The sequence below is a fragment of the Fundulus heteroclitus genome, chromosome 3 (assembly GCF_011125445.2).
Source record: "Fundulus heteroclitus isolate FHET01 chromosome 3, MU-UCD_Fhet_4.1, whole genome shotgun sequence".
In the NCBI taxonomy this organism is placed as follows: Eukaryota; Metazoa; Chordata; class Actinopteri; order Cyprinodontiformes; family Fundulidae; genus Fundulus; species Fundulus heteroclitus.
The window spans coordinates 4837312-4862054 of record NC_046363.1 but is presented as its reverse complement, the minus strand read 5'-3'; the positions used below and the strand labels follow the sequence as shown (position 1 = coordinate 4862054).

Sequence of the window (24743 nt, the reverse complement as noted above, 5' to 3'; positions counted from 1 at the left end):
ATGCTTGTTGCTGCAATAATGAGATCTCAAGGTGGTCTGTGTGGTCCTGGTAAGTTTCATCAGGTCACCATAGCAATGGTTATTACATGGCGGTAACTCTAATTTACCTGCTAGTTTGTACCTGGGACTCAAGGCAGCGAGGCTGGCAGCCAGTTCAGAGGGGAATCATCCATCACTGATCGCCTCAATGACAATGATGCAGAACTAATAACTGTATGTAACCCAATAACCCGTCATTTTCACTGCCTAACCAGCCCTTATCTCAGAGAACCCAGCTGATCTTGGGTTATGTGATACAACTTTCATGTGTTTAATGTATGAACACCCCACTCCCACACCAAGTTTAATCAATGATTTTGAGTTACTTAATAGTCTATAACAGTTGTTCTTGTGATCTGAAACAGAAGTCCAGAAACAATTTTTTTTTTCCTAATCAAGACTTGGAAAATAAAAAGTAAATATCATACATTTCTACTGCGTAGGAGGAACATTTTGAGACCGTCACCGAGTGGTTGTTCAATGTCGTCTTTCTAATGAGGACCTCTTTTAGAATATAGTGTAAAAAACACAATTGTTGATGATTTGGGTTCACATTAATCGCTGCAATGCTTTAGCCTGTTGGACAGGTAAGTTCAGAGGTTCTCAGGGGACACTTCAAACGCAGCTTCAAATTAATGTCCTCTGACTTCTCATTTAGCATCATCTCCCTCCGGTTATTATATCAGTGTAACAAGAGGTCCAGGTGTAAATAGTTTCACGCTGCGTAGCAAATATATTACACGTTGGTCTAGTCAGATTTCTTGGCCAGTATAAACAGGAGAAATTAGCAGCAGCCAGTTTCAGGTAGAGTGCTGAGCTTTTTAGTCTTTTTAGATTGGTTTAGGCCTAAAACGCCTCAGCTGTGTCGGCACCATCATCAGTTTTGCAACGATAAGCTGTGGGTGATGGTGCGTGTTCATGCTCACTGTTGTGTCCTCCTCAGGGAATCGAACGCCTGAAGGGAGAGACAGGGAAGTGGGGCAAAGTGCCATGTTGGGAGGCCATGCAGACCGCGTTCGGAGGCCGGCTCTCTCTGTCCTGGTTCAGCCCTTTCTCTGGGCTGAGCTGTAAAAGAGAGCCTGTGGACCACGTCGCCGTCCCCCAGGGGGAGATTATTCAGGAGGACGTCATAGAGATACCACTTACCTACTTCCACGTAATGAGCAACGCTTAAGCTAAAAAAAAAAAAGCAAAAAGACGTTGTACCTGTTGTAGACTATTGGTGGAATTTTTTTAATGTGATATTGTCTAGAGTACTTACTTCTGTTTTGATTTACAGTTACGTACCGAGGTTTGACATCTTTCCATGTTAACGGTGTCGGGATCTCAAGGTTTGCGGGCCGCTACTAATGACAAAATATTTTTCTACATAGAGAAATAGGGGTTTAGTTTTAAGCAGGGCTGTGTGGTGTACTTATGAGCAGTCAGTATCCAACCCCCCCCCCCCGCAAAAAAGATGCCGGCGTCAATAATCGATTCTGACGGTTGAGTCAGGCATAGATTATCGGAGCAGGGGGAAGAAAACCCAGATACCTGGTATCTAACGGGGCAAACAGGAGTCAGCACCGCCGCAGTCACTTTGTGTTCTCACCGTTTTCTCAAACATCTGAGCCGCTACGCATCATCGTGCTTTCTGTGTCTTCCCACTGGTCTGCTGTGATGTGCGTTGGCTGATTCGGTACAAAGAATCATTCTCTTACGTTAAGGTGCTGGGAGTAAATACATGTTAGAGCTTGAGCTTTGAACATAGGCAACGATTTGCCCTTCTTTTGTCCCCAAAGCGATTGTTCAAACTCCCTAATGAAGATTTTTCAGTTTCTCCAGAAATCGGTCTGTCGTGTGAACAAACATCACACCTTTATAAAAGTGAAAAGGTCTTCAGGATCTTGTCGTAATCAGATGGACAAGCACACGTATAATCACTGCTTCACATCTGCGTTATGAGGAGTCAACCAACTTCCAGCACCTGGATGATTGGACTACATTCCTCTGTTCTTCAGCTTGATGTCATTCCACAGGTCGTCTGTCTGTCGTGTGGCCTGAGAAGTTGTTGGAAAGGGAACCAAGATGCTGCTCGCTTACAGGCGCGTTGGGGATTCTAGGGCATTACCTTCTCAGCGTAACACATCATCTAATAAAGTATGTTGATGTACTGAAACTTATCCGTGATCCCTGGATCATATAAATAAAAAGGCCCGACTTCACAGCGTGGAGCACAACCCTGCAGCACGACGCCCGAGGCGCCGTTTGTCAGGGAGCTGCTGCTTGACTTCAGGGCCACCGTGTGGTCTGACCAACTTTCTGTGGCTCCAAGACCCAAAACGGACAATATTATTATAGCTGGCGGTCTGTCATTTTATATTCTCCTCCTCTCTGATAAACTGTTAATCAAAGCATTAATCACTGGCATGGCCCATTTTATTCAGATTTTTACAGAGGGAATTATGGACATCCTAAAATTCAGACCAGCCATTTGTCACCTGATTATTTTTCCCCAGAATAAATGACCTCTGTCATTAAACTCCACACTGCTCTAATTGTGAACAGGCCCAGTTCGAGGAACGTGCATCCAATCACTGTCTGGTCTGTAGGTTTTTTGGGAATCTACTAGTTATAAAGTTACTGTTTAGAAATATGTCGACAAAAAACAGTCATTGATCTGGTTAGTGATGATGGTCTGCTTATTTTCAGAACCCAAACTGTATGGGTGAGGGATTCCCTCTAAATCCAGATTATGGGAGTGTAGCAGAGCTAACAGAAACTAAAGGAAATTATTTACATTTATTACAAAGCTCACAGACAGCATGTTTGACTTGCGGCAGAGCTTTGCTGGATCAGATCTGCTTCTCCCTCCCTCATTCAACACATAGGGGCGTTTGGAACAGCGCCCACCACGCTCTGATTCCTTACTTTGCTCAGACCAAAGAACGTGAACCAAGTTAATACAAAACCAAACGGTTTTCTAAAGCATGATCCAGCTCTTCCATAAGCAGCAGAAACCTTTGCGTTGTTGCAGATACCGGCGCCCTGCTGGACCGTACGCTGTGGTCAGCGCCGGAAGCAGGTGCGTTCTCACTGAGACTGGCTAAGCGACGCCCAGCAGGGGCCGTACGTTGCCCCCCAGGACCTGAACTCACCTTGTGCCTTATCCTCCTTCGTGGTTCGTTGTTCTGACTGGATTCCCTTAACATCTCATCTGTGTTGATTGGGCCGTGTCGCACTTCTTCTCTTCGTGACGTGTTTAAAACCCAGACCTGACGGGAACGGTGAAAAACTCTTCAGTCATTGGTGAATAGGTGCTGGATACTATGGGACTATGCATAATGTTTACACTTCTTTTAATAACTGTACTGTTTTGTTGTGTGGGTTCATTTTATAACAACGAATATGTATAAATATTTATATTTTCTGTTCTTCTGAAACTGTTTTTATGACTTTATTAAAAATGAATTAAAACATACAAAAAAAAAGCTGAGGTGTTTCTTTATATAAACCTACCTACAAAAACTATAGAAGGGGGTTTCTTTTTAGAAATGCTTAATTTTCTGTGTTTGTGGTCAGCACTCTGTGTGTTTTTATTCAGTGTGAGAATGAAGAACCCTGACCTGGAGCTGAGCAAAGCGTTATCATGTAATGCTGGCGGCTGATCCGAGTCAGGGGACGTTTCTTTGTTGATCTTTCACATCCTCCACGATGGTATACATACAGATACCACAAGGTGGAGTCAAAGAGAAACACGGTGCCAATAAAACCCGAGCAGAGCCAGCGTTGATCCTCGCAGAGCTTTCTCATCCATGGATGGTCAAAGTAAGGAAATAATTGTACCTTTTCCAATTGGCCTTCCGAAACCTGGACTCCTGGCTGCTGATGACTGAGTTCAGATGTGCCGATGGATTCATTCCTTTTGAATTTAGTATTAGAGATATACTCTAGGATGATTTTTGGGTTTAAGTCACATCCCGATAAATTCTAGTAAAAAAGACCCTGAATAAAAAAAGCGTTATGAGCATTATATTGTTTTTGTCCTGCTGTCTGAAGTACATGTCAAAAAGAAAAGAGCGAGCTCTGTCAGCTATACTGCTGCAATTTATACCCAAAAGATTGATTGTTTCACAATAAGCCTCAGAACAATTACTTTTGCGTCCATTACCCTTGTGCCAAAAAAGAACCTAATTCTGTATAAACTGCTGAGACTAAGGACCATAGCAGTGCAATAAAAAGGTTCCTGTCGTCAGTACACACCATCAGCACCACTAATGGTAACAGAGGTCTATGGATTTACTAGATTGGAACTATTCCTACTATCTGTATTTGGATGTGGAAGTCTTGGGTCGTTAATCTGTATCATTAGGTCATCTTCACTAAACACTGACTTTCTACCTTGTGTGAAACCTAAAACATGTATTTGTGTAACATCGGTTTAAATACGAGCTATTTGGCTTACATCTTAAACTTGAAGATTAAAATCCATCAGAGTATGGTTGATGAAACACAAGAACAGGCTGTCTGGATGGACGTCCTCAGCCTGATATCCCATGCAGGAATATCATTAATATCAGGTCTGATACAGATGTTGGATGAGATCGTCCACATCGCTAATCAAATTTCAGCTTTGGGTCTAATGTCATTAGGAACATTAAAACTTCAGTAAAACCTTAAACACCAAAAGATATTAGTAGGCGTTTACTTGAGTCTTTCTGATAGTTTTCTACATGCAGCTTTACTACAACAGTAGAATAAAATCCTGAAATTACAACTTTTAGTTTCAGTGGCTCCATCTGGCCACCCCTATGAAAGATTTCTAGAGGCGCCACTGATCTTGGGGCACTTTTCATAGATTTGTCAGAAACATTTGACACTGAATCATAACATGTTATGTAACACACGTTTGATACCAGTCTCGTTTTCAAATTCTCTTTCTGGTCAGATGCAATGTGTTGAACTGCTTTTTTGTGGCCACATTACCTTTACTGATAAAAAAACAACTTTACTGATCACAGAGACGTTATGTGAACACTTCCATTAGCTTTTTACAGAAGTTGGATCTTGTTTATCCCTGAGATCGATTGCAGGATGTAAAATTCTTACCCACCGTTGGACTTCATACTCTGGTTAACTTGCCTTCTCTGTCCACATGCAGACTATTGCAATGGTGTATAGTCATTTAGGCATCAGTAATTGTCTTCTACCCAATCTAACTTCCTTTGTCACTTAAACAGTAACTAGAGCCTCTGCTTACATGGCTTTTATCATTCTCTCGTTGTTTATTCAGTACCCACAGAACTTTGCAGCTTAATTGAGCTGAACTGGTTTAATAAAGGATATTGGGTGGCTGTTTATTTTATGTTTTATTTCTGCTGTCTTATTTTGATTTTCAGATGTTTTTTCAGTTCATTTGTTATATGAATTGTAATGACCGCTGTATCTTTTAACATGTGGTTTAGTGTCTATATTTAAAATGGGTTGTTCTTGAAAATGAGACTTTGTCTTAGTGCGATTCATCCGTATAAAAGGTGAAATAAGCAGAACTCATTTAGATGAGTGTGACGTAGATTAGGACCATGTTAACTTTAGAATTTAATAGCCCAATTTGTTCCAATTTAAACCCTCTAATTATCCATCTGATTGGATTTTTTTTCTTCCCTAAATAACGAGCTATTATATATTCCAAAAGAACCAGGTTAGAATCTGTTTCTTAGGCCGAGGTTTACCCATTTCTAGCAGAAACTAGTTAGATTGCTCAGAAAAAGATCAACCAGGAGCTACTACTTGAATCCAAAAATATACATTTATTTTCATGCAAACTGATGTGTATTTACAGGTAATTACTGATGAGAAACACAGTCAACAACCATAACAATAGCTCTCAGCTAATGAGAAACACACAGTCTAATTCCAGTGACCAGGACTTAGAAAAGCTTTAACCAACTTAATTAATTAATTAATTAATGAGCCTTTGGCAACTTTTCAGTCCACCAGTTTGAGCTGTAAAATGTGCTGGATCTGATTTTAGGGCTGGAACCAGTCAGCTTAGCTGAAAACAGCTCGTCTAAAACGAACAAACAATTCTAACTTACATGTTGAAACCCTCACACTTTTAACCCCAATATCTACTAAAGTTACCCTAGGAAACATTTTTTACATTGGTTATGTTCTCTTTTCAGCACAAAGGCTTTGTCATCCATGTGTTTAAAGTGCAATGAGATGTTCCACGCTCGCTTCTAGGAGAAGCCTCTCTGTGATCCATCACTTCTCCTTCTTCTCGGCCTCCTGCGGGTGTTTGTGTGGCGTTGCAGCATGGAGCACCAGCAGTCCACACAGCGTGAGAGAGATGCCCATCCACCAGAGGCTGCTGTGAGTCTCTCCAAAGATCAGCCTCCCAAGGACCGCCTGGACACACCGACAAGGACACACCCGGTTAACCCAGCGGGGGCTGCAACAGACATGTGGGGGTGGGGGGGGGGCTGCAGAAACGTTAAGCCTGTTCGTTTGAGCGGATAGTTAGAGCTTACAGAGAAGATGAAGTTGGAGGCGGTGGTGGTGACCGTGGCCCCTGCTGAAGAAGAGCCGTGACGGAGAGCCTTGGAGAACATGGTCCACATGACGGTGTTACAGGTGAGCAGCACTGCTCCACACAGCAGCCGAAGAGGGACGTGGAGCTGGAAAGAGAGCAGCTGTTTCTGCTTCATACTGCTTTCAGTGATTAGCAAAGGCAAGATTATTAGCTGGCAGAGGCGTTTTCTCTCCTTACTGGTTCTGGTGACAGTAAATCGATTTAACATGACATCCAATTCACAGCTTTGGATCTGGAAACTGAGCGATTTCTGATTGGCTCTAGTTCAAAAGTTCAAATAGTGAGGCAAGTTAGCCGTGAGTCTACACGGCCTAAACCTAGACAAACTACGTTTGGAACTGGTGGAACTCCTTTTTTTTTAAAAAAAGGTGTTTATGTTTTGGGACATTAGGAACTTCTTTCGTGGAGTCCTGCTAAAAACTGCAGGTCAAACATAACTGAGTTATTCTAAGTTAAAGACGGGCTTTGTTTCATGGGTTAATGGTGTGAAAAGGGTGATTTCAGCGTATCCCTGAAACAAACTGGACAGGGTCCAGCATGAAGGCTGCAGTACTTAGGCAGGTCAGAGGGGTCTGAATTATTCCAGAAAGAAAGTTTGCATAAAGAAAAGAAGGTTTGTGCTTTCTGTAACGTTTACACTTGTGAAGATTGCTCAAATTGGAGTTTTTTTTTGTTGATGTTTTTGCCAATTTGATCATGTGCTAGAAAAACAAAAGTGAGTCAACTATAGACTGAAATGTTCTAAACTGAGGACAGATTCTTTCAAATTCAACGTTAGCTCTAGAAAGAATCCAAAAAGAAAATCAGAAGGGTATTTCTTTTGCCTCACATCTTCTGAAAGATGAACAATCCTTCAAATCCAACCTGGCTCGGATCACTCTCCACTGATCACTGTTAACATTTACTCTGCCAGAGGAAAACTAAAGGACTCGCACATTATTCACACATCATCTTTTTTTTTTATCTTACTCTAAACCATCATTGGCGAAATTAGGTTTTTTTATAAATACGGGCTCATCTTAAAAAAGAAAAACACAATCTCATCCATTAGTGAATTTATTTCAGTTATTAGATAAAAAGGTTGCACTTCGTAGTCGTAGTTCTTAGAGAGCGGATCAACCGGTCGTACTGAACTACGGAACCCGGAAGGAGATGGGGAGATGTCAGAAAGCTGTTACCCAGTCACAGCGGGCCGCTCCACCGAGGCTGGACTCACACATCTCCCTCAGGTAGTCCGCTCCCAGGCTCAGCTTGGCACACAGAGAGCCGGCGGCCGCCAGGAAGCCCGCCGACAGCGCGTAAACACAGCTGGGATCCATCTGTGGAGCAGGCCGGCCGACAAGGCAATCCGACAGCAGCACCGGGAGCTTTCACAATAAAAGCATGCCTACATAGGTTCCAGCTCTAAAATAGCCCAGATGTCTCAACTCTAGTTATAGTGCATGTTTGATAAAAGTTTAGCATTTAGAAGTAAGCTATCTTTAAGAAATAGCTTCTAATTGCTTCTTTTCGTTCCTCTTTCCATTGTATATATGAAGATTCACTGTATATAATTGAATGCACCTTCCCTACTCTGCACCTTCTTGTTTGAGCCGATGTGACGAGTGAATTTCTCCATTGTGAGATCAATAAAGACTATCTTATCTTATCTTATCTTCCTGGAGGATTTTATTTTGAAAGTGTCGCTAGTCTTCCGCTTTCCGGAGGCTGAGTTTTAGACCAATCACAGCAGCCGTTGCAGCCAGGCGCCTCAGTGTTTTGGTGCATTAGCCTCGGTTAGCTGTTTTCAGGATGAATAAAGGCAAAGCCAGCGGCGTGACGTGGATCAAACCGGCGGAGCCGTCCTTCCTCAAGAAGTTCAAGACCGACGTGGGATACAAAGAAGGGCCAAATGTCGAGACCAAGGTAAGATGCTGTGGACGTGGGCTCCTGCGTGGGAGCTAGCAGTCAGCCGCGGGTCGGGACCGGTTTCACTACTACTGTGGTACCGATCTCTGGCAGGATTGTCTGGAGTTTCAACATTTTATGCAACCAATGGCACCCAGTCTCTAAAATGCTCTCAGGAGGCAAATAATCTAAATAAAGCTGAGGTTGATTTTTAAATAATCCCACTATCACGTGGCTGTGTTAAACAGAATCTGTTATGACCAACAGCAGCTGTTGTGTCTGAACGTGTTGGCCCTGAGCTCAGATCCAGGGCTCATAGGGGCAGAAGGCGCAGGCTGACAAACTAAGGGGAGCATGGAGGTAGAAACTAAAGAGCAGGGAGCTGCTTCACTGGGAGATGTCAGCTGAAGGAGGAGAGATGTGTTCCTGACCTCTGCTCCAAGTCAAGGTCGGTTACTGTTTGGGCCGGCATGTCGGGTCAATGGGCAGAAATCTGAAGTGGGTTTGGTGGTGAAGTCATGTCTGCCCACCAAGTAGAGAAAACATGTGACCAAACGTCCTCCTGGAGAAGTGATCAGGAAGTTTTCACGTTATCGCTGCAGCATCCTAGCCCTGATCTGCCTCAGGTCTTTGATCGCCACAGAAATAATCCCCGCAGAGGCGGTCTGGATTCACAGTACGTTTCTGCACAGTTGTCGGCTGCAGGTCCACCACGTTAATCTGCAATCCCCATCCCAAAGCTGCTCTGCCAGGCTGATATCTGCAGAATGTGCAGGTCTCTGGATTACAGGCTGAGATGAAACCAGTTGGAGACGATTTGAGTTTTGGGCCACTGTCAGATGGTCCTCTGAGGTCCTAGAGGGCTGGAGGTGGCCAGCAGCAACAGTTGTGGCCTTTCACACCCAAATGGTGGGAATTAAAAATAATCCCAGACAGCGAATGGTGAGGGAAATCTGCGTCAGGACGGATCCCTGCTTTCATGTCATCGAACCCAAATTCTGTCCCTACATCTCAGCTGTAGACTCGTTAGACCAGGCAACATGTTTCCTTCCTGTTGTCTAGTGTTGGTGGCCTCAGCTTCCCGTCGTTAGCTCAGGCTCGGTCCTCTGTGAAGCTTTCTGATGCTCAGTTTGACCTTTTCACGTCCGGACGCCTGACCGGGTTGGTTAGCTGCCATGTGAGTGACGGTGCTCGGTAACCAGCAGTGGAACAGGGCTACGTTATCTTCACTAAACCTCTACTGGAGCTCAGCGTGTGCAGTCAGCTGTCCCTGACCGCACAGTGAACACCTTTTCCACTGCAGAGCCGTTCTAACCTGCATCTTCTCTCTCTCTCTCTCAGCGTCAGGTGATGCCCACGCTGGACGATGACAGCGGAAGTGATCGGGAAGATGAATTACCTCAAGTGGTCGTCTTAAAAACCGGCGATCTGAGTGCAGACGAGGTGAAGAGGGTCAAGGACGAAACGCGAGCTGGAGAGAAAGGTCAGGAGGCTCTCGTTACAGGACACAAGCCCTGACCTGCTAAAGGCCGTCTCCCTGCCTCTGTGGCAGCATCACACATGCAGCCCTAACCTCCCGGTCCTTTTCACAGGCCAAGAAGCTCCTCCTGATGGCAAGATTCTCTTCAAGAAACCAGCCAAGCGCTCATCCTCTGACAGGTTTCAGGGCATCACTGCCAGCTCCAGCAAGAAGAAGAAGAAGGACGACGGCGGCGGAGAGCAGGGGGAGGAAGAGGAGGAGGAGAAGGACAAAAAGTCAGGGAAGAAAGTCAAAAATAACAGTCTGCTGTCATTCGGAGGCGATGAAGAGGATGAGAACGACTAAATGTGGGACTGTTAGGAAGGTAATGGTCTGAGGATGCGTAGAAATGGAAAACAAAAAAAAAAAAGTTAAATGTGTTGTTGTCGGGTCGTTGCATGTCTCATCCCAGAGTGTTTGTATTCTCCCATCTGTGTTCACTGTAAATCTAAGCCAGCAGAGAATTACTGAGATTCCTCAGGAAGCTGAGAAGCGCAGCTGGACTCATCGTCTGAATATGTGCAGCATCACCGTCTACAGCGGCCGGACCTCCGTAGCACATCTGTGCGTTCCACCCTCGGTCGACGTTAAATCCACACCGCTGTGTTCTCTGCAGCCCTGGAGGCCTCCAGGGTTTCTAAAACATCCATTTTGTAGAACAGAAGATTTTTTTTATTTAGGTGGACAACAGGCCAGTGCCCTGAAATTAGCTGAGGACAACAAAGGAAGAAGCTGGTCTAAGAAATATTGAGGATCTTTTTAAAGTTATGTTGTAGAAGGCCAGCAAAGACCTCAGATCGCTCATTCTTAGCCTGATGCAGGGTCCCCACTGTTCTTAGTCCCTCTCTGATCAGCACCAGCCATAAAAACAGCAAAGCGGCTCATCCAGAGGCTCTAGCCCAGTACTGGCTGTACGCTGACATCCTGGCTACCAGCTCTAGCCTCAAATCCCATAGTTCTGCCGTCTGAAACAACCATAGCAAAAACTGACTCAGACCTCAAAAGCTTGTTTGAAAATATTAGGAAGTGTTTTCCCCCTACATGTATGACAGTAACGGTGCAAATATTTTAGTAGTTTTATTTTTTTCTAAAAGCAGACGCTGGCTCTTAGGGATGTTAAAGGTTGCTAACCCTGCCAGAGGTCACCAGGACAGAAGATAACCGTACAGCAGTCGTTTTGCAGCTTGGTCAGTGGGGGACGTGTGAATATCAGATCTGCATATGCAGCCGTGTGGAGTCTGATGATGGCTGAGTTTCTGAGTCTTCTCTAAGGTCGCCTTCCCACGTGGAGTCGGCTCAGTCCGGCTGTCTCGTTCAAACCTCTGGTCGACGTGCGTCTCCTCCTCCCCTTCAGTCCGATTGCGGATGTATTCTGGCTTCTACAAAGGAGCTGCAGCAGTTCATGTAGCCTCGATGCGTCGCTGCCAATGCAGCCGGCTACACGCCTCCTTGCTTTGGATGCATTTTTGAAACTGTAGCGTTACTTTTTGTTGACATTAAAAGTTGTTTTTACACCAAAAACAGTGTTGTGGACTTTACTTACAACTCTCCAAGAAAAAAACGCTGAGCATTAAAGAAAAGTGTTTATTTCAACCTCTTTATTCAAAAAGGCATGTTTCATTCCCACACCTGCATCCAGACCATTACAATTGACGGAAGAAGTTTCTCGTTGAAAATCAAAGCCAGATAAAAACCTTGCATCCTGAGGACGGGACGGGGCGCTGCGCTGGCTGTAGTCTCTGCAGCGGCCCGGCCCTCTCATAAATACACCCGCGCACAGAGCAGCTCCCCACCATTCTAAGGCCTACGCTCTTCTGTCCCGCTGCATTCTCTCACGGTTCAGGCAAAAGCGCACAGCAGAGTTAAAGTCGGCTCCCGCAACACTAAAGGTTTTCACAGCGGTTTCAGGGATGTGAGCCCACACGGTTAACGTCAAGGGGATGTGGGTGAAGTCGATAGAAGGCCAGAAATGATTCTGTGGCTGCGTGGAAGCACCAACTAGCTAAGTGACGGTGTGTGGTGCCAGACCAGGGCTGTCTGGCTGATGAGTTCCTGAAAGAACAGTTAACGTTTGGATCTAGAGTCCCATTACAGCTACAGAAGGTCATTGTTTTATTATTATGTGTGTGTGTGTGTGTGTCTGTGTGTGTCTTCATGTCTGCGCTCATCCAGCCTCCTGGTTGGCTCCTGGATCAGCTGAGCTTCACCTTGGCATGGTTGTGGTTGCGGCGGTGTGGAGGAGCTGCTTCATCCCGAGTCGCTGCGCTGCGTCTTTACTGCTGCTGTGTGTTTGTGCCGAACGTTGTGAGTGTAAGCTTTGCTGTTGCTGCTCACAGTCTGCGTCTGCTCGCGGTGAACTTCCTATAAAGACTTCTTGGTCACTTTCTTGCCCTTCTTGAGGGACAGCTTGTTCTTGATGAAGCCCCGCTTCCTCTTCGCCGTCTGACGGGAGGAAAGAAAAGACATCAGGGTAGAAGTGTATTCAGAAGTGTCCACCTTGGTAAATGTTTAGCATTACATCACGTTGCTACCTCAGGTGCATTACAGAAGTATTACCTGATTTTTACCTGCAAGGAAAATGACTTTTTTTCTTTAAAAAGGAAAATCTGCAGAACGGTGTGCCGTCTGTATTTAGCCCTCCTGAGTTTGTTGTAGAAGTGCCTGCCCGGTTGCTATGGTTGCAGTATTTTGGGGTATGTCTAGCAGCTCTCCACATCTACAGACTGAAAGTCTTTAATACATTTCAAGTTTTCCTGCAGAGCCCTTATTAAACTCAGGTGTGGGCTTTTAAATGCTGAGATATTTAGATGTAAACGGTTCCATCATAGCTCTACCTCCTGGTTACTATCCTGCTGGAAGGTGCACCTCCTCTGCAGCCTTTACCAGGTTTTCTTTTAGGGGTCGTGCAGTATTAGTTTTTCACCACACAGATATTGAATTATTGGATCTACAGTGACCAGAGCAGCTAATTCCCTGTTTGCTGTGTCACTTACAGGGCTGGTTGCAAACCTTAAACTAAATATAGCTTTCTGCCAACAGTCCCTCCCTTCTTCTGTGAAGACAGGATTTTTTTGGAGCGGACGACCAAATACTAGTCCTGTTGACAGATTCTCCCACCTGGATCTCTGCAGCTCCTCCAGAGATACCATGGGTCTCTTGGCTGCTTTCTCTCCTGATCTGGCAGGTCAAGTGGATAATTATCTATCTATATTTAATAACGGTGTCAAAAACATGACTTGCGCAAGAATCGGGATTCCCATTTACTACGATTCAAAAATCTATATAAAGTTTCCAAAACTGATTTTTTTTAAATGAAAAGCAAACAAATCGGCTGGCTGTCTGCCTCCATTTTGTAACCAATGCAGGATGTAACCTTCTCTTGGCTGGGTTCCTTGCTCGTCATGAAGCTGTTCCATCTCTTACGTTCTAGCAAATCATGTAAGGGGAACGCTCTGCAGAGCATTGCATCTTTTGACCAAGTTCTCTGATTGCTTGTTTTCTGACTGCCACGGTTTGAACAGAGCACTTCCTGCTTACAGCAGCCCACCTGCCGCCTCCTAACCATCCTCTGACAGCGGTTATAGTTTACGTGAGTCGCTGGCACGGCTGACCAGCTTACCTTTTTAGACGTGTACTTCTGCCTGAGGATGTCGGTGCTCCGCAGCCTGCCCTCCACACGGTCCCGGTTCTCCAGCTTTTTCACCTTGTATATCCTGACCAGCCAGTGCTCTGAAGTGAAGGCTTCCTCCAGATGCTTCAGCGTTATGTCCTTGTTGCCGATCTCAGCATTCCGTGTCCGGTCGAAGCCAGGAGGTGTTCGGAAATCCAGCTTTTAGCAGAGGGGATGTGATTAGTGATGGTGGATAAACAGAAGCATTACAGAGGACCTGCCAGGCAGTTCTGGATAAAACACTACCTGCATCTCTCCAAAGCGGTAGTAGGACATTTTGTACATGAGGCAGTTGAGCAAGGTGGGGGAGCCAGCTTTGTCCACTCTGAACTCTCCCTGAGGGGTGAAGTAGTCGCTTTCCTGCAGGAAGAGGTGAGAAAAAAGGGATCCATGACTACAGCACAGCCACAGGGCTCATGATGGGGGGAGGCGGTGCTGCTTACCCTGATGTCCTTTGGGTGCTCCCCCTCAGCAATGCGCACCATCCAGAGGAACTTGTTGATGTCGTCCCCCGAGTAACCGATCACCCCACCAAAGATGATCAGGACGTAGTCAACATCCAGAGACCTCATGATGTCATAGGCTGCGGTCTCGTTGGAGGACATCGCTTTGCCGACCTGGACAAACACAGATCAGGAGCACAAAGGGATTTATTCTGCCGCAGGATCAGCAGAACCAAATCTGGAGTCTATTAGACATTTGGAGTCTGGAAGTACGTTCGTACGGTCAGATAAGGACAAAAATATAAAAGCAACATCATTTCAGATGTTCATAAAAAAGAAATATTCCAATATTCCATTTTAGAAATCTAAAATGTAATCTGTCTGTCAACATTTTACAGAGCTGCATCTGTGTGGTTCTTCCTCTTATTTGATTGCCCATCTGGCAGTTTGATGAAGTTAAGCATGTAGGGAACAGCAGCAGCGTTTAAGATGGCCGTGAAGAACCAGGAGACGGTGCAAATGCTGCAGAGAGGCTCTCACCAGAGCTATGTGGCTGTTGTTCCACGTGTTGTTGTCCACCAGCGTGGTCCTGTTAGCCATGCCTGCTATCTGGTAGCCGTAGTCCCACCATGACATCACTCTGGCATGTTCGTCTGTGTTCTGCCTCAGCCAGTAGTACGCCTCCCTGAAGTCGTCCAGGATGTTACGGGACCTGATGGGGACAGTCACTCTTTGTTGTTAACAAGCAGAAACCTGCACAACTCAGTGTTGTCTCTGTCTTATACTCGTTGTAAACCTCCTACGGGTGGGGGGGGCTTTAGGACCAGTGTCCTGCAGCTTTTAGACGAGTCCCTGGCCCAACACACCTGAACCACATCTCAGCGTGCGGTCACGTCCTACTGAGTCCCACTAAGGAATGAATAGACTCAGGTGTGATTAAGCCGAGGCACATCTAAAAGCTTCAGGACACAGGCCTTTGCACTGTAAAAAGGCAACTAAGTAAAATGTTCTTTAGATGAGGTTATTTATCCTTGATTTGCCAATGGAGTGAGCATTTTACTCCTAAACTAAGAAATGTAGACATCCTGCACTCGACATAACATGGAGATGAGTTGTTCCTATTTTAAGTACAAAAATCTCCATTCCATTGGCAGATAAACTTGTTTACCTGCTCAAGGACAAATACACTCATTTCAAGAAAAAGTTACTTACTTTTAGTTCACTTTTGTAGTGTGAGGACCACACACACACACACACACACACACACACACACACAGAGTGCTTGTACAGCTCACCCATCATGGTTGTAAGACGCCAGCACCACACTGGGGCTGGAATAGGCATTGCTGGTGACCCAGGTGCAGTGGACGGCAAACATCATGAGCAGCATCAGCATCAGCATGGTGACTATGGACTTGATGTTGGGGCCCAGGCCCTCCTCTGGCTTCTCCTGCTCAGACACGTGTTTCCTCACCTTCCCCGCCTGCAGGAGGAGCCGTTTATACAGGTTAGTGAAGCTCCAACACCACCATCCAGGGCAGCAGGGTTTGGGGGTGCCAGCATTAAGTTCAAGTCAACGGGGAATGAGCATCCACCGTACTGTGTTTAGTGTACACACCGTCAGAAAATATAGATGTACATCATGGATACAAACAATGTTGAATATGGAATCTGGTTCAAAGCCAAATTTAAGAACTATTTGGATGTTTCAGAAAATCAAAATTGTATTTGATCATCTCTATTTAAATATCTAAATTAAAACTGATTAAATCTCAACCAGTGTTGGAGATTATGAGATTACAGAGACTGGTTGGTTACCAAATTACAGATAAACGGACTCAGGAGGCAAAGAGTCTGGCATCCTTGGATTGGACAGAATGACTGTTTAGGGGAAGATGTGTCAGCTAGGACCCGTCTGCATTACAGCATGATCTTCTCCACCAATGTGATGAACTGAGCACTGATATACTGTTACACACCCCTGAATGAGTGGACACAATGTTTCCTACTTAATGTCTGTGTGGGAGAACAAACGGGGTTCTCAGGCCCCGGTGCCGTTGTGTTGTTGTCAGAACCCGGTACTGAAGCTGTAAACATCCCTCTGCCTTTTAGATTAAATATGGTCAAATATAGTTATGGTTTGAAGAGTCTTTTTATTACTACAGAAGTCTACAATAGAAACATCACATTATCAGATAAAAGAACCCGGGGCGACCGCAAACAGGTCGGTTAATTAACACTAGTTAACGCATCTTAATTCCTTAATCACAGTTTGAGATCGTGGATTTCTAACAAGGTAAACCTTTATAAGCCAAAAAAGCTTGTTGTGAGGGATTTTTAAATGCATCTGATCACTTGTATGACATCAGGGTCAGTGATATCCTAAATGAGTGGTTTTCCTTAGATTGCCCATTATCTATCTCACAACCTTTACCTGGTGCTAAAGACTCATCAATACCCTGACTTCCAGCGAGTGTGCAGGCATCACATTTCAGCCCCGAGTTTCTCTTTTTAAATCACACACAAACGTGGAGGGTTTTCATCGACTCTGCGCCAACAGAAGCTATCTGCTAGCCTTAGTTAGCGTCTGGCTGTGTTGGTGAACAGTAGACCGAGCAACTCAGGCTATGTAACTATCATAGACATGGGCATCAGGACGTGGCCGTTTTTGTCGACTACCATGGCATTAAATTCAAATCAACACCCACCCGCCCCCTCACCTTATCGTAAAGGTTGCCTGCATTCTTCCTGTCATCCTCGTCGCTGCTGTCCTCAGCAGGAGGGCTCTGCCTCTTCATATCGTCACCCAGGTAGTGCTCAAAAACACTGGAGAAGGCCACGGCTGACAGCATGCACACCACCGGAGTCAGAGTGAGCATCAGGCGCACCATCACGCCGGCGAAGTACACCGCGCTGATGGCGTACAAGGCCACTGGAGTCAGGAGACAGATGAGGTTAGAGGGGAGTACATCTGGTTAGGATTCACGCTGCCAGATTGGAACAAATTTCTCTCCATACTAAACAGGGTATTAGTTTGTTCCGATAGTCCTCTGAAGTCCATGCTCTTTCTTTAGCAAGCTCAGATGGTAAAATAAGCGGCCGCCGATACAGACGGATAATTATCACATGGAAACGCTGTGGAGAAATAGTTCCACTATAACGTCTAGCACAAAATAATAACCCAAGCAGTATCTGTCACACACCAGGTGACATTAACTTTAAGTTAAAGGCGGCAGGGTCATTAGGATACACAATCCACATCACAGTGGAAAGATAGCCAAGGAATTCAAAACTTATTCAAAGCTCAGTTTGACTTAAAAGAAAACTAAAAATCCATGCCGTCAATAATCTGATCTTGAATGTTTTCTCCGCCGTCCGTTCGGAGCTGCTGCCACATTCCCATCTACTGGCAGTAACAAATGTCACTGTGGACGCAATGAATGAGAATTTAAGTGGTAAAAGTGAACGCACTAAAATTAAGGCAGTGAATTAAAACTGGCAACCCTAAATTTTATAACCTTAATATTTATAACATTAATATTCACCACGTTTTAATGACGGCCAAATTCACGGATTCTAATTTTCACAGAGGCAAGGCAAGGCAAATTTATTTATATAGCACAATTCAGTACAAAGACAATGCAAAGTGCTTTACATGATTAAAATATAGCAAAATAAAACAGAATAAAAGCAAGTAGGAATAAAATATAGATAGAAAATAGAACAAAAAAGTGGTGATTCAGTTAACTAGGACAGTTGAAGGCAATTTTAAACAAATGTGTTTTTAATCTTGATTTAAAAGAACTCAGGCTTTCCGCACTTTTACAGTTTTCTGGAAGTTTGTTCCAGATAATTGGAGCATAGGAACTAAATGCTGCTTCTCCATGTTTGGTTCTGGTTCTAGGTATGCAGAGTAGGCTGGAGTCAGAAGACCTGAGTGGTCTGGAGGGTTGATACACTGATAACAAGTCTGTGATGTATTTAGGTGCTAAGCCATTTAAGGATTTATGGACTAACAGAAGTATTTTAAAGTCTATTCTCTGAGATACAGGGAGCCAGTGTAAGGACTTTAGAACTGGGGTTATGTGCTCTACTTTCTTAGTATTAGTGAGGACGCGGGCAGCAGCGTTCTGGATCAGCTGCAGCTGTCTGATCCACTTTTTAGGCAGACCTGTGAAAACACCGTTACAGTCATCAATTCGACTAAAAATAAACGCATGGATTAGTTTTTCCAGATCCTTCTGAGACATTAGTCCTTTAATCCTAGAAATGGTGACATTAACGTTTCTGCAGCGCGCCATTTTACCATTTCACACCTCTGATTTTTACACAGTCCAGTTATACTGCCACATCCGATATTTCAAATTAATTTGTATTATTTTGACCCCTCATAAAACCCCTATTTATTTACAGTGATAACAACCTATTTGCTTTAAACTAAATTCAACTTCATTTGATGTCAGCCAACGTCTCAAAAAGCCAGAAAGCTTAATCTGCAACGCCGCTGTGACAGGAACTCAGGACGTCTGCTGAAAACAATGTGCCACAGCTCAGAAGCAACGTTTGAACCTAGGCTTACCAAAGACCCGCTCATCGTTTATGTTTCGGATACAGAACCAGAGGCCTGCAGGGAAGGTGCAGACGAGGATGTGGAGGTCGAAGAAGAAAGAGACCCAGGTGGTGGGCTGATGCTCCGACACTGAGGCTATGATGGGAATGTGGATCTTAGCGTAACTGCGAACAACATGAAGACATGAGCAGAGACTTGTTAAAAGCTTTTTCAAATTCTTTTCCCCACTTTACTTCCCTCCGTTTGCAGTAAGACTTCACCATGCATTAGTTTTACAGATAGGACGGTCATTCATTAGCAGTTCTAAGGTCAGATGCTTTAAATCCTGTAGCACATGAAGTCTGACTCACCCGGTATCCCAGAGGGAGTAGAAGCGACCGCTCCATGGAGCAATGTACCCTGAAGGGGAAACAGACAATATATTTGAGCTAAATATTGCAACATTAACATACAAACATTTGGGAGTGCAAGTGGTGTGGCTAACTGTGTTGCAGCAGAGAACTTGTAAATATTAGATAATGTGCACAGTGCAATGACAGACGAAAGCACAACCTGCTCAGCCCTGTTTTGGAGCCGGTCCATGGGGATTCTGCACTGATGTACTAGGTGATGTGAGGAGTTATTGTATGGCTGGTTCTAATCAGAAACTGCTGCTCTACTGCATGTAGCATCTTAGCGGTCCCTCATAAGGACTGCCCCAGACTCTACAGCAAGCCAGAAGTCCTTTTGGTGTGGAGACTGAACTCCACCGAGAAGTTGGGCCGTTTCAGGAACCAAGGACATAATAAAGTAGTACAACATTTGCTATAAAACTTCAACAAGACATATAATTAGGCAATTTAAAAGTATTCTTCATTTTTACGAAATTTGTTTTAGAATCACTGAAATTTTCCATCATTCTTTCGTGACCTAAATGTCTTATTGAGACGGGAGCCTTTAAAGTGTAACTCACCCCCATGTAAAAGCATAAACCAGACAACTTTGAAAAATTCCATCAAAGCAGGCGGGGATACGCTGTGTTCAGCATGGGGGGAAAGCAGCAGCTAGTTTGATTTACCATATTGAATCATGGAGAGCAGGCAGAGTTACGCTGGTAGTTACGCCACAATTTGGTCTTTTGGGGTGGGGGATTTCACTCCCCTCATCACCATGGGTTGAGGGAGTCTTTGTGGAGCCCCTGGCTCAGGGGGCTGACTCAGCAATGCCCAAGCCAGTGCTGCCAAGGCAGTGATGACAGGATTGGTCCAACTTTATTATAATTATTATTATTATTATTATTATTATTATTATTATTATTATTATTATTATTATTATTATTATTATTATTATTATTATTATTATTATTATTATTATTACTTCCCACTTTGAGATCCAGAGTGGGATCACCGAATTTAGTCAACACTTTAATTACAGGTATCTGTAATTCAGTTTTTCCTAGTAAGATTGAAACTATTTTTTACCATTCATGTGTTGTCTGTCATCATAGATATCTGTAAATCAAAATTTATACTAGTCAGTGACATTACGACTAGTCAATATGACCTTGCAGATATCCAAAATGGGTCTGAGTTACACTTGAAACTTACAGATTAAATGCTAAAATGGCTTGCCATTAGTCCAGAGCACTTGAGCTACTGACCTCACCCTCTCCAAATTGCGTCACAAAAAACAAAACAAAAAAAAAACCTTTGAACCAACAGCAACACCGATTCGAAATTCAATGCAAGACCACCGCTTAATCTTGGGAGGGTGCCACACTGACAAATTAGTGCATCATTGTTGAAATCCTGCTTTTGTGTCTAAAATTGTCAACGTAATGACCAGGATATTTAGACAGTACTATGAGACAACCATGTTAACAGTTTATCAGCAAAATATTGTTGATTTGGGGTGAGTTACCCTTTAATGTCTATTTAGGAGAGTGGCCAGTTAGTTGTGTAGAAGAGAAATCCACCTGGACCTTTACACATTTCCAGTCACAGATTGGATGCTGGAAGCATCCCACTCTAGCGCTGCTCTACAGGTAACAGTTGTTCAAACAAATGTCAACAACCTTCTAGAGCAGGGGTGGCCAACCCCGGTCCTCGAGAGCCGGTGTCCTGCAACCTTTAGATGTGTCCCTGGTCTGACACGCCTGGGTCAAATAATCAGGTAATTAGCAGGACTCTGAAGAACCTGACTGCATACTGAGGAGCTAATTGTGCTATTTGATTCAGGTGTGTGGGGCCAGGGAAACCTCTAAAAGTTTCAGGACACCGGCTCTCGAGGACTGGAGTTGGCCATCCCTGTTCTAGAGTAAGCTTGTCTCCTAGTAAAATACACAGCCTAAGGCTGGCTGAGGCAGCTAAACCAGCTAATACACCAATTAGAAAATAATGCTGCTTCTTAAACCCAGCTTCACTGCTCCATATCTGCCATGGGAAGCAACACTGCTATAGGTAAATATCAACACATGTGATAATGCAGCATATGCAAGATTAACTCCAGGCTGCCAGATTTTTCAATCGTCTAAACGTTACATGGCAACAGGATCACTGCTCTGAGATGCCCTAAACCGTATACTGCAACATGAGCCACAGCACACACAGGTGCTACTACTGCAGCAATGACCAGATCAAAACTTTAAATAATCTCATGCTACGCAATGCAGATGCTTTCTCTGCACTGTTGAAGATTCACATCCTCAGCATGTCAAACACTTGGAGTTGGATCAATCAACAGCACTCCAACACATTATTTGTCCATCTGAATGCATCGACACTATAAAACATTGAATTATCACTTTGACAACCGATGATTTAAGCCGTTTTCTATTGTCTAATAATAGTCTATTGTAAGGAAATGTAGCTACATCACTTTATTAAATATCTATGAGCAGGTGGCCACTCAGAGCTACTTTGTTGCGATCAGACGTCCTGCTCTGTCTTACCAGTAACCCGGCCCGATCTAGGGCACTAAATGTTTCAATACAACATACAGTCCAGGTAGGAAACTATATGACAGCAGCTTCATTGTCTATATTTGTATAGCAAGTGTTTCCTCCTTGCCATCAATGTCTGTGAGCTGGATGCCACCTGCTGCATGAATAATAAATGTGATACATTCTTTTTTTAAATACATGACCTCTATACCCTGTAAATCATACCCTGCTGATTTGCATTGCTGCCTGACAACCGCAACATGAATGTTCAGAGGGAACAGATACCGACAGCACTTTAAGATGCTGGAATAGAGTAGTGCTGGGAGCTCATCTTTGTTCTGGCTCCTGTAGAGACCTACTACCACAGATGGAGTAGTTGGCTGAATAATACAGATGATTATGTTCCATTTTGAACAGAGATGGCTGCTAAATATTTGAGTGGTGTAATAACAGCAGAACAAACAGCCATGGGACTGCGACAACTGGAGAACAATGGTTCTCCATCGCCAATGGGCCTTGATTAGATGATTTGGGAAGAATACATTTAATGAACAGATTAGATTTTACATTAGATTTAGCACCAACAGGTCTTAAAAACCAGGGGGGGGGGGGGGGGGACGCATCATATTGTAGTGTGAATGGCAGCCCTTCTCTCTAAGTGTTATGTTGTTTATGCTATTAGCGTAGATGTGTTTAGAATGAGAACCAAAGACCTGCATATGGAGCAGACAGCCCTTCAAAAGCACTTTGTCCAGCTAAGAAGAAAGGCGGCTTGGCAGATAATTAAACTCACTTTTGTTGTTACTGAGGTGTTAAAACAGAGTGATTTGCTGAAGGTGAGCTCGTGGTTTGCCTGACTGAGCTCATCTTTCAAATGAGTTGAAAAAGCAGACCTATTATCACTGACAGAGTAAAAGCCCCATCATGGTAATTACCGTCCCAACCTTTGCTCACTAATTCCAGAGTTGCTCCCTTCACAGCGTGACTTGGTAGCATGAACAGCAGTGGTCTAACATGCTTGTTCAGCTTTGCATTAGCTTTTGCCAGACAATTAGATTCAGTCTCCAAACTTAACAGCAGCTGTTTAATCTTAAGTTTTCAGGGTGACCTGAGAGAGCACTTTAACGCAGCGCTTTGAGGCAGTGCCTGTTTCCATCTCCATGCATGTTGTTAAAGGACCGGTGCAGCATGGAGGGCAGAAGCCAGTCTGCCTCTCCTGTCTGACTCATCAGGCTAGCTTCATGGCGGCTGACTTGTTATAGGGGCAATGAGCGGGTCGAAGCAGTGATGATGTACGGTTTGGGCTATCAGACAGGATTTACAGCTTTGTTTCTAAGAATTACAATATGGTTAAAAAGTTAAATTTTTGCCACTCATTTCAGAAAGTAAAACTCATTATCTAGATGTATTACAATTGCAATTCATTACTATTGTAGTGTTAATATTTTAAGCCTTTATTTCTTGCAGTTTTGATTATTCTGGCTTACAGATAATGTAAAACCCAGAATTCAGTCTCAGAAAATTTAATATTAAACAAAATCATATTCTGTTAAACAGAAATGTCAGATTTCTAAAAGTAGGTCCATTTCTAAGCACTTGGTGCTCGGTCTGGGCTCCTTTATCATGAATTATTGGATTAGTGCAGTGTGACATGGAGCCGATCAGCCTGTGGTTCTGCTGACGTGTTCAGGTAACCCAGACTGCTGCCTTCAGGTCATCTGCACTGGTAGTTCTGTGTCTCTCACCTTCATCCACAACACTCTAGAACAGAGGTTCCCAAAGCTTTCAGCCTGCGACCCCTAAAAACTTTTAAAACAAAGTGGTCTTCCCCCCCCCCCCGTCTTAAAATAAGGAATGTGAGCATACTGAAAAGTTATATTTTGGTAAATTACAAAATATTCATCCATCCATCATTTTTATTACTCGCTCACTTACTCTTACTCCTGGTGATCGGCACCAGCACCGCTCGTGACCCCATGAGGGATAAAGCGAGTAAGAATTACAAAATAGGAAAAGATTAAATCTTTTTAGCACATCAGCATCAAATTATTTTTTAGTATCAGGACTTTGAAACAATTGTGCAAATGACTGACTTTATACTTGTAATATTAAAATTTTATGCATAAAATTTTAATATTACAACTTTATTCTCATATTTCGACTTTGTTCTGGTAATATTATGACTTTCCTCTCTTAATATTACGATTTTACCAAATATGACTTAACGATCATAATTTCCACCAAAAGAACGGATTAAAGAAATAAAGTTGGCCACGGAGGAGTAATTTTCTACAAAATAAAAATCACATAGTTGGAAAATAATTTCACATAATTGCGAGTAAAACCATCACATCTCATCTCACGAACCCCCCGCTTTGGGAACCCCTGCTCTAGAGTTTCTCTGTGCGGTTCTAGTGAGGCCAGGTTGCTGGCCCACTAAGCACAGAACCATAGTGGTCATTGGACCAGCCTTTGGTACCTCTGGCAGTGTGAGCAGGAACCAAGTCCTGCTGGAAAGTAAAATCAGCATCTCCATAAAGGTTGTCAGCAGTTAGAAGCATGAAGTGCTCTAGAATGTTCTGCTAGATGCTGCACTGACTGTGGACCTCAGAAAAGCCAGTAGACCAGAACCAGCAGATGTCATGATGCCCCACATCATCACTGACTGGAAACATTGGACATGAAGCAGCGTGGATTCTGCTCCTCTCTACGCTTCCTCCAGACTCTGGGACCTTGATTTCCAGATGAAATGTTAAATTTAACAGTCTGGTTCTTTTTCCCCCTCAGCCCATAGCTTGACACAAGGAATGCGACGCTTGCAGCCCAGCTGTAGGGTTTGTCTGTGTGTAGTGGCTTCTTCAGCAACGACCCTTTGTGTCTTACCCTCCATGTGAAGGGTGTCCTCATGACTTATGTCACCTACTGACCCAGACTGAGACCGTTTAGAGGCTCAGGAAACCTTGGCATGTATATAGAGTTAATCAGCTGATTAGAGAGTGACACCATGAGTTTGTAATACTGATCTTTTGCAAAACAAAAAAAAATAAAAAAAACTCAAAAGAGAGAATTCTAGGTTTTCATTATAAGCAATAACCATTTAAAATTAAAAGAAATGAAAACT

The 24743-nt window shown here is 43.9% G+C and overlaps 4 protein-coding genes across 5 annotated transcripts in view; 2 read left to right on the top strand and 2 right to left on the bottom strand.

Annotated features, from left to right (window-relative positions):
* zdhhc3a (zinc finger DHHC-type palmitoyltransferase 3a) overlaps positions 1 to 1226 on the top strand; it is a 42623-nt gene extending 41397 nt beyond the window's left edge. Inside the window, exon 9 of one of the 2 annotated variants that reach the window (XR_004928348.1) lies at positions 983 to 1069. Coding sequence is in view for 1 of the 2 variants with exons in the window: in XM_021311417.2 (XP_021167092.1) it covers positions 983 to 1213 (231 nt within the window). In the remaining variant the exon portion in view is untranslated. Of the gene's footprint in view, positions 1 to 982 lie in introns of both variants that reach the window. The other variant, XM_021311417.2, reaches the window with a different exon arrangement.
* Positions 1227 to 5808: 4582 nt separating this feature from the next.
* Positions 5809 to 8108, bottom strand: LOC105918851 (transmembrane protein 42). Its single transcript, XM_012854011.3, has 3 exons — positions 7792 to 8108; positions 6552 to 6698; positions 5809 to 6429 (listed from the first exon to the last, which is right to left on the bottom strand). The coding sequence occupies exons 1-3, from the start codon at positions 7930 to 7932 to the stop codon at positions 6286 to 6288; spliced, it is 432 nt and encodes a 143-aa protein (XP_012709465.2). The 5' UTR covers positions 7933 to 8108; the 3' UTR covers positions 5809 to 6285.
* A 201-nt stretch (positions 8109 to 8309) lies between these two features.
* kiaa1143 (KIAA1143 ortholog) lies at positions 8310 to 11540 on the top strand. The gene is made up of 3 exons (XM_012854010.3): positions 8310 to 8518; positions 9842 to 9983; positions 10093 to 11540. The coding sequence occupies exons 1-3, from the start codon at positions 8405 to 8407 to the stop codon at positions 10323 to 10325; spliced, it is 489 nt and encodes a 162-aa protein (XP_012709464.2). The 5' UTR covers positions 8310 to 8404; the 3' UTR covers positions 10326 to 11540.
* A 62-nt stretch (positions 11541 to 11602) lies between these two features.
* Positions 11603 to 24743, bottom strand: part of LOC105918846 (dolichyl-diphosphooligosaccharide--protein glycosyltransferase subunit STT3B) — a 31746-nt gene continuing 18605 nt past the window's right edge. Inside the window, exons 8-16 of the mRNA XM_036129012.1 lie at positions 19053 to 19101; positions 18712 to 18866; positions 16853 to 17064; positions 15428 to 15615; positions 14673 to 14844; positions 14133 to 14306; positions 13936 to 14049; positions 13639 to 13848; positions 11603 to 12461 (exon numbers count right to left, since the gene is read on the bottom strand). Coding sequence (XP_035984905.1) covers positions 12381 to 12461; positions 13639 to 13848; positions 13936 to 14049; positions 14133 to 14306; positions 14673 to 14844; positions 15428 to 15615; positions 16853 to 17064; positions 18712 to 18866; positions 19053 to 19101 — 1355 coding nt within the window. The 3' untranslated portion in view covers positions 11603 to 12380. The remainder of the gene's footprint in view (positions 12462 to 13638; positions 13849 to 13935; positions 14050 to 14132; positions 14307 to 14672; positions 14845 to 15427; positions 15616 to 16852; positions 17065 to 18711; positions 18867 to 19052; positions 19102 to 24743) is intronic.

What these genes read in the sequence shown, in the direction of transcription:
- kiaa1143 (XM_012854010.3), top strand. Translation starts at nt 8,405, where the DNA reads ATGAATAAAGGCAAAGCCAGCGGCGTGACGTGGATCAAACCGGCGGAG. An exon ending in GGCCAAATGTCGAGACCAAG is followed by an intron (nt 8,519 to 9,841) that starts GTAAGATGCTGT and finishes TCTCTCTCTCAG; the next exon opens with CGTCAGGTGATGCCCACGCT. An exon ending in AACGCGAGCTGGAGAGAAAG is followed by an intron (nt 9,984 to 10,092) that starts GTCAGGAGGCTC and finishes TCCTTTTCACAG; the next exon opens with GCCAAGAAGCTCCTCCTGAT.
- LOC105918851 (XM_012854011.3), bottom strand. Translation starts at nt 7,932, where the DNA reads ATGGATCCCAGCTGTGTTTACGCGCTGTCGGCGGGCTTCCTGGCGGCC. An exon ending in GAGCGGCCCGCTGTGACTGG is followed by an intron (nt 6,699 to 7,791) that starts GTAACAGCTTTC and finishes CTCTCTTTCCAG; the next exon opens with CTCCACGTCCCTCTTCGGCT. An exon ending in CCTCCAACTTCATCTTCTCT is followed by an intron (nt 6,430 to 6,551) that starts GTAAGCTCTAAC and finishes CGGTGTGTCCAG; the next exon opens with GCGGTCCTTGGGAGGCTGAT.